General features: G+C 42.5%; 1 protein-coding gene across 1 annotated transcript in view; it reads left to right on the top strand.

Annotated features, from left to right (window-relative positions):
• The window catches only part of BRPF1 (bromodomain and PHD finger containing 1), a 214,595-nt gene that overhangs the window by 10,578 nt on the left and 192,266 nt on the right, over nt 1-11,751 (top strand). The window contains exon 3 of the mRNA XM_086939380.1: nt 3,161-4,120. Within this exon, the coding sequence (XP_086795506.1) occupies nt 3,161-4,120 (960 nt within the window). The remainder of the gene's footprint in view (nt 1-3,160; nt 4,121-11,751) is intronic.

Raw genomic sequence — 11,751 nt, 5'->3', positions numbered from 1 at the left:
AGTCACCTCTGCTTTGATGTGTTTCTGCAAAATGTCGTGCCACCGGGTACGTGGTGTCCTGGTTATTGATTGCCTGATAGTGTTCCAACACTTGTTTCTTTGCTGGGTGGACATTACTTCCCTCATATCTTTTCCCACACTGGCACTGCAAGACAGATACTAACCAGCTCAAATTACAATTTAAGAGCTATAATTTGAATGAATTTATACATTCAATAGATAAAAAGGAATCCAATCAAACAGATACATTAAGGGTACAATACATATAAACTGAATTTTTTAGAATGTATTAAACTAGAATGCTCCTTCTGAGCACGGACCGAGAAGGAAAATAGGACATTAATCTATGATGAATGGATGGCCCATTGAGGGCTCAATAACGTTATTAGATGAATTGCTATCATTAATAGCAATTAATGTAGATTAGTTGTATTGTAACCCAAGGTTCCTGAGCCCGTTTGGGGGCTTAATAACTATAATGTGAGTTAATTTATACATTCAGTACATTATATTAATGTTGTATTACACGTGATTTTCTGCATTTTTAGATCACTAATGCTGCTGTTAGAGTATATAATCAAATCAAAAGTAATTGAATTAGACTGAAATTGTATATAGATCAATGCTTGGTGATTTGTGGTTTGAACACTGGAATAACCACGGAATAGGTGGTAAAGTAAAAAATGGCAGACAAATTCCCCATGAAAATCCATGTATATGTAAAGGCACAGTCTCCTTTTATTTCCATGCGGCCTCAAACGTCCAATCCAATGCAATCATGTTAAAAGGTAAAATCAGAACCTGAGACGAACTGACATTGACAAAGCAGAGTCAGGCGAAACGCGTTTGTCAGTATTTTTTCTGTTGGTGACTTGTGATTAAAGAAATATTGAAAGCCCAGAGAGTGCATGGCGTTCCTTTGTGGAGGTTTGAGAAATGAATGCACGAGTTCCCGCCCTCGTGAGCCTTTGCACCCGCTATTCAGAGAGCGGCGGCTTTGATGGTAAATTGGAGTAAACAAATATATATTATATTTCTATAGATATCCTTGTGAAAAATGAATTTGCTTTGAAATGCAATGAAGTGAAGACTTTTCGAGGGTCATGGCCAGTGATACCACAATGAGGCATAAGTTGAGTAGCAAATTGTACGGGAGGGTTGCCTTGGGTGTGCCTTGAGGAAAGGCAAATTATGCTTTCCCACTTTCTATTAGAAAACCGCTCTACATAACAGTATAGAAGATTTCACTTTTATTACATATGTTGCCAGGAGTCGCTTTAGGATTCAATAAGAGGGACTTTTAAAAAGGGATGCAATGGACCATGCTAAGGTTCTTCTTGGGTCCCTGTACCTTGGTGAAATAGCTGCAGCTTTGATAATACTGCCTGTGAGATGGATTTGAAATTGTTTTAGTAATGACATAGAATTGACAAAAACGGGAGCATTCTCTCCACATACTTGAATTGCATTTAATTATTGACATTTTGTAATCCCTGCTGCAGACACGAGCCCGCCACCTTCATCAAAAGTATATCAGATGGGAATGTTTACGCTATATGGGCAATATTGTCCCATTTTTATAGGACTGATTACTGCAATCAACAGCAGGTGCCCAGTTAATTTCTGTAAAGTGCCTGTTGCCACTTTGCAACCCGTGTGCATCGGTATTAATAACTTTTCACCCCTTTGAGATAGAATAAAAAAATATATAGAATCTGCAAAGTGTGCAGCATATAACTGTTTCTGTTGCTAGTGTAGCAGGTTCTATGTGGAAAACGCCCTTGCCACAGTTTTGCATTTTCTCAGTACCCTGGTCATGGCAATGATGCAGCATGTGGTAAGAATAAAGGTTTGTAATCTGAATTTAAAACATTTAGTGACACGCACGTTTTTCAGTGGATTTTACCATGTCTTATCTAGATTTCCTTCTGATCTCATCAGCTCCAATTCAGTGAAAACATCTTTCCAAAATTAGACATATATTCACCAAAGCAGCAGCTTTATTTCAGCCAGCGTTCGAAGGAAGCAGTGGAATGGTAATATTCTGCATTCATGACAAATGAGCCAACGACGACTTACAAGGATTTATATTATTTTCCAGAGCTGACTGCAGAAAATGTTCAAAATGTGCGGCATGCTGGTGGTTGTCTGTTGGTGCATGTTTGCAGCCTTCTGTTTCAACGTTGTACTGGGGGGATTTCTGAAAATCTGGTATGACTTAATTTTTGAAAGGATAGAAATTATTATAAAGAGATTTCTTTGTATGTCACTCAGTTCTAACTCCTAGGTTTTATCATCTAAAAATGGGGACGTTTTGGAGAAAAAGAATGGCTGTTTTAGCTCTGACTTTTAACTCATTTAACCACACACTTTAGAACTACAGAGCAGCTGTCTGCCCATGGATCTAATAGGCGCAAGTTGAAAACTATCTGCCTGATGCTTTGCAGTCACATCCTGCAAAATATTTTATTTTTCCTTTCACCCTTCCCATGTGCGTGTTTAAATTGTGTAAGGAGTAAAATGTATGGTAATGTGTTATATCAGTTGTAAATATTTCCACCTATATGTATTACTTGGGACCTTTATGGCCCCACTGTAGCATCTATTCCGCCCATATACACATACTGAGGAGTAAATTAAACCTTGCAATGAAGTAAATCATGACTTTTCTGACCCCCAAATGTCCCTCTTGTACTCTTCTCAATGTTGAAAGGTTTATGCACCAAGCCACTCTTGCACCTAAACCTTTTTTTCAAATAAAAGCAGAAAGTTCTCACTCAATTAAGATTTTTATTTCATGTATTAAATGGTGCATTTTTTATGTTCCTATTTCTTGGTACACACTGATCATATGTCGCAAGGAAGTTAAATGTCAAGTCTGTGCAACCCATGTAATGAGGATACCAGTAATAGTTCCCATCTTGAATATTTTCTTTTCCTCCAACTTGAAGCGCTGTTGGAGTGGAAGTGGCTCCTGAGAGGGAGACACACAATTGAATCTTTGTTGCATGGTGTTTCAAAGAGCTGTTGAAGGCAAGGAAAAATCCATATTCTGCTGAATGTTGTGCTTCCCTTCAGTTGTGAATAAGGCAGACATGTGCTGTCCAATGCCTTCTACTGAGCCTATGCCTATATGTGATCTCTTGTTCTTGCTTCTTAGATACATTGAGAAGTCCGCAGAGGAGCTTGATGAGGATGTGGAGTACGACATGGATGAGGAGGACTACATATGGCTGGACATTATGAATGACAGAAGGAAGACTGAAGGGGTGAATTCCATCCCCCAGGAGATATTTGAGTACCTGATGGATAGATTGGAGAAGGAATCGTACTTCGAAAGCCATAATAAGGGCGATCCGAATTCCCTCATTGACGAAGATGCAGTTTGTTGTATCTGCAATGATGGGGAATGCCAAAACAGCAACGTCATTCTCTTCTGTGACATGTGCAACCTGGCTGTGCACCAGGAGTGTTATGGTGTGCCCTACATCCCAGAAGGACAATGGCTCTGCAGGAGATGCCTTCAGTCCCCTTCCAGGGCAGTGGACTGTGCCTTGTGCCCAAATAAGGGTGGTGCTTTCAAACAGACAGACGATGGGCGCTGGGCGCATGTTGTCTGTGCACTTTGGATTCCCGAGGTTTGTTTTGCCAACACTGTGTTTCTGGAACCCATTGATAGTATCGAACATATCCCACCTGCAAGGTGGAAGCTCACCTGTTACATTTGTAAGCAACGCGGTTCAGGGGCCTGCATTCAGTGCCACAAAGCAAACTGTTACACTGCCTTCCATGTCACATGCGCGCAACAAGCCGGTCTCTACATGAAAATGGAGCCTGTGCGTGAGACGGGGGCCAATGGCACTTCTTTCAGTGTGCGCAAAACTGCCTACTGTGACATTCATACACCTCCTGGATCAGTTCGTAAGCTTCCTGACCTCTCACACAGTGAAGAGGAGGAAGAGGATGATGAGGACGAAGAAGATGGCAAAAGCTGGAGCTCAGAAAAAGTCAAGAAAGCTAAAGCAAAGTCGAGGATAAAAATGAAAAAAGCAAGAAAAATCCTTGCTGAAAAGCGTGCTGCTGCTCCTGTTGTCTCTGTGCCCTGCATCCCACCTCACAGGTACTCCTTGGTTTTTGTTCAATTATTTCAGAAGTCTGTTACAGTGTGAGAATTAAAAGGCAAAGGGCAGCAAATTGACTTCCAATCATGTTTCCCTAATGCTTGGAAGAAGGTAGTTGGTGCCACCACTCGTACATGTGAATATTTTACTACATGTGACTCTTGTGTACTCTGAAAACACCTATCCCTTTTTACAAGACTGCACTACTTGCAAAAAAAAATAAAAAAGTGTGTTTCTTTGGCTAAAACATTTTTACCACTCAAATTGAGAGTAGTGCTGCATTGTAGCACCGTAAAACAGTGATGAACACTGACATCAGAATGCTGTAAAACGCGATCCTGGGGTAATACTGCGCCTAACAACTGTGGTGACAGTATTATCACTTCTGGGTGTGTCTGCGGGTTTATGTCATTCGATTAGGCTCTTGAGGAGCGTATAACTTGGCAAAAGACCTGGGAGTTTAAAGACTAATGTGCACACCCAGCCCCTTTTTGTGTCTCTAACGGCATTTTGAATTTATGCCTTATATACCCTTGTACTTCCCAGTTATGTTATTTAGTTCAACCCCCAGCAAATGTTTTTTTAAACCACGGTTTATGCCTCTTCTTACATTTCCTAAACTGAATTTTGACAGGCAGAGATAAAGAAAATTTAAATAAAGAGTGGGATAGGAAAGTAGAAGTGAAGTCCAGGGGCTGAAGAGGCAAGCAATCACATTGGGGTTATTTTGAATTCAGCCCTTCATTCAAAATGTACAGCAGCGTAGCCAGCACAAGGAAGGTATGTTTAAAAAAATGTTGTGGTCTGCATCAGAACAAGTGTGAAGGCTAGGTTCTGTTGAATACCCAGAGGATTGAATGTGCGTTGGGTTCAGGTGTAACATTCTATAGTGTATTCCTTCAGGATATCCCGAGATTTCCACTTTTGATACTTTTCTGACTTAGTACATCAGGTTAACAGAGAGAGGTGTGGGCATTCAAGGTCTCACCTGTGTGTTCGGATGTACTAGGATTCCCCCACTGCCGTTGAGCTTTTTCAGTCCACCCATTGTGGTTTGCATTAGAGATGCTGATTGGTGTGCACTGCACTTTGGACATGATCAGGAAAGATTAAGTAGCACAGGCTGACTTGGACTAAGCCTTCAATATGTCCCTCCCATTAGACATTGGTATTTTGTCTATCGTTGAGTTGTGTTGCGAGTCTTTGTATGTACTTTCAGTATTATTCAAGATCTGGCTGCTCAGTTTTAGTGAGCAGTTGTTCATTGTCAAGTCTTACCCTAAGTTGTCCTTTTGAGTAATTTGTTTTGGGGGTACTTTTTTGTTTTGGTGTTTTTTCTACTGCACAGTTTTTGTTTGAAAGGAAAGTTATGGTTACCTACTGAGCCCACAAACAAAACCGCATATAAAAACATAAGTACGTCTTTAAATCAGTTTGAAGTGACGTTAAATTTAAGATAAAAAGCACACCGACATTTGCCAATTAATAGTGAGATAAGCAGCCACAGCTTCACCCCTTCATACACCTCCGCTATGATACAGAGCGCACCACAGACGACATGAAATCACCGACTTCCGTTCAAAAGACCTGGTTTGGATATTAACTGCGTTAAATATGGAATGTAGTGTATGACACAAAAGAAATAACATTTTAAATACAATCATGATGTAATTATGACCATAATAATAGCCATGGTTAAATCATTATTATCACAGCTATCATAAGGCACACTAGAGCTTCGATCCCCACTTGTTTCTTCAGCAAGCCCTCTATACGAACTGCCCTGAACTATTGATGCATCCTAAACCTTTTGCCCCACTTTGAACAGTGATTTCTCACAAGATCTCCTTTATCCATTGGTGCCGACTAATTGGGTAAAATGGGCAAACGTAATTTGTACTATGCTTAACTTGTGCCATCACTTTGACATGTTGGTGAGGACGTCTGATTATGCTTGAAACGGTAAAGATCTCACAACTGCCAAATTCTCTCTTTGGTGCGACACCAAACTCACCCATGATGCAGGTTTTGGGTCATTCATGATCTTCTTAAGAGACACTTTGGGATGTCTCAAAAGAATATAAACGTGAATAGAAGCGGCAACGTTTTGCTCCAAACCGGCCTCACAGCTGCATAGCGCCACTCTGGCACACAGTTAATTTCCTTCACATTTCAACCAATATTTGTCAACGTAAACCATGCTCTGTGTATCATTCTGAATATTCAGCATTTCCTTCAGTCCACATGCGGGATGTTATGCCATTTTCAAGTTTCTAGTGTAAAGGCTGTGCCCATCCGGACCTCTTGCTTAAACACGACAAGTGCAGGGGTTCATCCAAAACAGCGTTTATTGTAAAAAGCTGTGAGGCCGGTTTGGAGCAAAATGTTGCCCCTTCTATTCACGTTATTACTAATTTGGGTGCCATTTGGGTATGGCACAGTACCGACGAACACACAAACCAGGAGTATGATGGACAAAGAATGAAATTTCATGAATTAATGGGAAGAAACAGGAGTGCACCCCACAACCCTCTTTTGAACATCAAAAGAATATTAGCCGCGCTTTATAAATCCTGATTGATTGATTAGATGACTATGGGATTGTGACTGTGTGCCATTCAGTAGGTGATTGAGTGGACAATTGAGCATCAGTATGATGTTTGAGTAACTTACTGAATGAGCGAGTAGACAAGTGATTCAAGTGATTGAATTAATGAGTAACTGTAAAGAAAGGCCTCTTTTTGTTTTGTATGGTCACCCCCAGGTTTTCTTTGACTGATGCTAGTTTTTCGACTCTTAAGAGTGCACTGAGGCCTGCTAGCCCTGTTCCTAAAGCTTGTATGTTACATTGGCTATACACAATTGGCTTAGACTAATTTACTTGTAAGCCACTAGTATATGGTACCCCGGGCCTGTAAGTTTGAGGGACACCCCAGGGATTGCAGCACTGGCTGTGCTTACCTGGGTGTGACAAAGGTAGCTAAAATCTTCCAGTCCGCCATTGAGACTAGAATAGCAGGTTCTAACTGCTAGCCCGACTTTGCCATTTTAAGCCATGGCAAAGTCAAATGTCCCTTTGAAACATGTTAGTCACCCCTATGGCAGACCTACTGAGCCTTAAGGCAGGGGCAGCATGCTTCATGGGCAGAACATGTATTTTATTTGTTCTGGCAGTAAAAAACGCAAAATGTTAGTTTTTCCTATGGAAAGACTTTGCGAGGAGTGTTACATGCTGACCCCTTAGCTGTGCTAACTCCTGAACAGTGCAACCAAAGTTGGTACTCTAAGGTATCCGACAAGTCATAACATCAAGCCTGGCTAAATTCTCAAGTTGCAATTAATGTGACAAGTTACAGTGTGCAACTTTTACAAAGTTTCCACTTTGTTGCCTTCAACTTCCTGTGCCCTTAACGGTTACACAAGGAGCTTGAATCCCATACAGCATTCTGCTCTCCAAGGGATGTGCTAACCAATCCCAGGAAAGGATACAATAGGGGCCTGCACTGGAAATAGGTGTTGCCTCCTTTCTGCAGGAAGCCACATGGGTGTTGGCTCAAAAGGCGAGCCACCTTTTGAAGAGCAAGTCTAATCTAAGCTACTCTAGTCTTTTTGTAGAGCGCATGGCAACCCGGAGGCTTCCCAGTGCTGAATCAAACCAGCAGGTCACAAGACAGCCCAGCTAGGATCTGAGCGCTGAAAGATTAGAGAAAAGCCATGTCTTAAAAGCTTTCATGAAGACCTATATAGAGTCCAGCTGACACAATTTGAGAAGCAAGGAGTTAACGAGTCTAGATACCAAATGTTTAATGGAACGCCCACCCAATGTGGAACTACAGATACTGGGTGTTGTTACAAGAGAAAGAGTAAAGGACCTTTGAGATTTGCCCGGGTTGTAAAGTTCAACCAGAACATGAAGAATTTGAGGCCCCTTCCTGTAAAAAAAAAGAAAAAAAGCCCTGTGGGTGATGCTCATCATATATATTGAAATCGTTGCTCTATAGGTAACCAGTGAAGGTCAGCCAGGGCCCTCCTTGTTGATCGGTGCCTTGGGATTTTGAAGAGGAGACGAGCAGCGAGGTTGAATAGTTTGTAGCCTTTTCTTGACATAGTGAGGAGAACCTAAATATAGGGGATTCTCGTAATCCAGTCGAGGGATAATCAGGGCCTGGATGACGAGTCTCTGTGCCATAGGGGGCTGAGGATCTGGTGAGAGTGCTGAAGCTTTTTGCATCTAGTGGGGTTGTATGTGCTTCTGTTGTAAGCCTGTCATCTAACCAGTTGCACATACATTTTTGTTTGTTTTTTTTGGAGTTGGAGCAGCTCCTAAGCCTTCAGGCCAAGGGAGATGCTCTCTCTCAACTTTATTATTTCCTAGTAGCATAAGCTCCGTCTTCTCCCCATTTAGTATGTGGGAACTGTTGGCCATCCTGTCGGATACCTCTTTAAGATAGGGGACAAGTTGGTTGCAGTAAGTTCCTTGTTTTGGAGTAATCGATACAACTAATTGCGTATCCTCAGAATATGACACTGTAGACGGGCCAAAGGACTGAATTTGTTTTGCTCGGGGGCGCAGGTAAATGTTAAACAAAGTTGGACCTATTATGGAACCCTAAGGTACTCCACGTTTTAAGGACAAAATATTGGAAAAACATTCTCTGTCCCACACCTAAAAGTCCTGTCCTTGAGGAAGGATTTACCATTGCAGAGCACTGTCACCTATCCCTACTTCCGCAAGCCTTTTGACAAGAATTTTTCTTTCTACTGTGTCGAAGGCTGCGCTGACATCCAGTAGAGTGGCCGCTGCTGAGCTACCTTGATTAAGAATTTGTCTCAGGCCTTAAGTTCCGGATAGCGGCGCAATCTCAGTACCATGTAAAGGTATGAATCCAGTTTGGGTGTAGCGGAGAAGATTTAAATTCGATGAACATAAAGAGAGGGTGGCTAACGCGTTTCTTCAGAAGTTTGGATATGCCTGGCAACAGGGAGACGGGCCTATAGTTACCCAGGCACGAGGGTCAAGATTTCTTTTTTCCAGAAGAGGTTTGACCACTGAGTGTTTCCATTTTTTGGGAACTATGCCTGAGGAAAATGACTATTTCACTAATTGTAGTAGAACTTGAGAAATAATCACTGGACCTTGAGCTAAGATGTGGAGGGGGTCTGGATCAAATGGAGATCCTGACTTCTCTTGGTTGAGCAAGGTTAAGAGTTATTTGTGCAAAATCGGGGGAACAGCCAAAAGGCTGACATCTTGGCAGATTAACGGGGAGGAAACTACAAAGGGCATAGCTTTACCTGGAAAAAATGAATACATGTATGAAATCTTCTTTGGGAAGAACAAGGCTAACTCATTGCAGTGGATAGTTGAGGGTTCTAGGTGTGGCTGGACAGATCTCACCTCCACTTATAATTTTAAGAATTGAGAATATTTAACCATGTGAGTTTTACACATTCTCAATCTTTGTGGAATAGTGCGTTACCTGGGCATTTCTAATCTCGGAGTAAGTAAGTCTGATTGCTTCCTGGTACTCACACCTATTCTCTTCCGGATAATGCCTCCTCAATTTCCTTTCTAATTGCTTCCAATGCTTCTTCAGTATTAGCAGGTTGAGGGTAAACCATGGTGACTGTCTCAAATTCTGCGGGCCCTTGTATATTTTACTGGAAGAACTGAGTTTTTTTTAGCATAAATAGGGCACCATTTGCACCAAGAACTCAAATCTGGACTGAACCTGAAGGAGGACTGCCCTGCTGCACTTTGGAACCGGCAGAGACTGCACCATTGTGGACTGCGCCTGCTGAGCCTGGTAGCTATCAAAGATGAGGAACTGTGCCTACTGTGTCCTGCTCGTGGAGAGGTCATCTCCAAAGCACAACAAAAGCCAAGAGACTCCTAGGGTCAGTTGTCTGACCTCCTGTTCACGTCATTGGGCAACAACACCTGAGAAGCCTGCTGGGGCAAGTTGGTAGTCCAGAATCTCCAAGCAGCCACCATGTTGCACCAGAGATAAGGACCCTACACTCAAAGTTGCACTGAGCCAGAGTGAGTCGTCTGAGTGCTGCTTGGTCACCTGAAAGCAGAGTTCTCACCCAGGGAAGGATTTGGCCGTGGCAACGATACAGGGGGACTGGTAGCCCAGGGGCAACTGGACTTCTACCAGCACTGGACCGAGGAGTAGCCGCAGGACGACCATATTGCACGCACAGCATCATTGAGCACTTTCAGCAACCTTCATCCCTTGGACCACATCCATAGGAATGAAAAATGTCCTAGCTATTGTAACAAAGTTTCAATTCTATTAAGAACTCTGAGCCGAGGATTATGCCTTCTCTCTTCACATTTTATTCAACAGCAACCATTATTAAAAGACAACATAAACTATGTTTCTCATGAACACTTGGGAACATGTAGTAGAAAAAACAACATCCAATTGGAGAACAATCCCGAGACATCCAATCAGGAGGCCCATAAGCCCCAACATGGTCTTTCTTTACTAGCCCGTCACTCTCTTTCGTCTCGCGAAGTCAGCCGATGGATTACCATCATGAATCCAGTTTACTTCCGTCAGATCATACAAAGACAAGGGGATAGTGTCACTATATGAACACTTAAACACTAAATTTAGGCCTGTGGAACACAATTTGCAGGGAAAGCAGTTATTGTGCCATCAAACCATGTGCGTCCGACAAGACAATTTTAAACTCAAGCAGGAATACTTACTCTTATACGGGGAGGGCAATCTTCCGGAATCCCTAGGGTGGGATAATCCTTGCCTCGGAGTCCTTAATAGAATTGAAACTTTCCGTTACGATTGCTAGGAAATTTTTCATTCTATGTCGGGACTGGAGGTGAGGATTATGCTAGTTTAAAGCTGGCTCACCACAAGGTGAGCCATGTCCATCACTCGTTTGAAGTAAAACCTCTTAAAGGTAGAGTCCGAAGACCAATCTGCCGTGTTGAGGTTATCCTCCAAACGGGCACCCAAGCCAAGTGCTTTAGAGGCCAAAACTCCAATGGTTAATACCGGCTTCCTGCATCACCCATCTAACCCACCTAGCTATGGTGGGAGAAGAAACCGCCTTAAAAGGCTTATGCAGTGAAATGAGTAGCTGTCTCTTCCCCGGAGGATGAAACTCTTCCGTCTTTTCCTCATAAGCTCTCAGACATTGAACAACGCACAGCTTGGGAGAGTCAGGGAATTCTGGGTAAGTTATGATTCTTGTGTGGCATTTTGTTCTTCTGTGGAGTGTGAATGTTACCCCATTAGTGGAGAAAACCCTGCTTGTGAAGTCTAATGCCTTCACGTCATAGACGTGTCTGCAAGAGATGAGGCAGAGCAGCATAGCTAGCTTGGCAGATAATTCCTTTCTGGACAGAAAACATTTCAGCTGCCAGGAAAGGAACAAATTGAGAACTTGGTTCACATCCGAGAGGGCGGAGTAGCGGGGCTTCGGTGGTAGAGAGAGCCTGATACCTCATAACAATCTGCATTCTAGGGGGTGTTCCCCCACCGCCGCATCGTTAATGGGTACATGGCTGGCTGAAATGGCAGACCGAAAGGTGTTTATCGGTCTGTAAGAAGCTAAATGTGCCAAAAGAAATTGAATTTTTACTACATCTGCAACCAGG

This window comes from Lissotriton vulgaris, chromosome 9, assembly GCF_964263255.1.
Source record: "Lissotriton vulgaris chromosome 9, aLisVul1.2, whole genome shotgun sequence".
In the NCBI taxonomy this organism is placed as follows: domain Eukaryota; kingdom Metazoa; phylum Chordata; class Amphibia; order Caudata; family Salamandridae; genus Lissotriton; species Lissotriton vulgaris.
The sequence above is the reverse complement of the archived record's forward strand: the minus strand, read 5'-3'. Positions and strand labels throughout refer to the sequence as shown.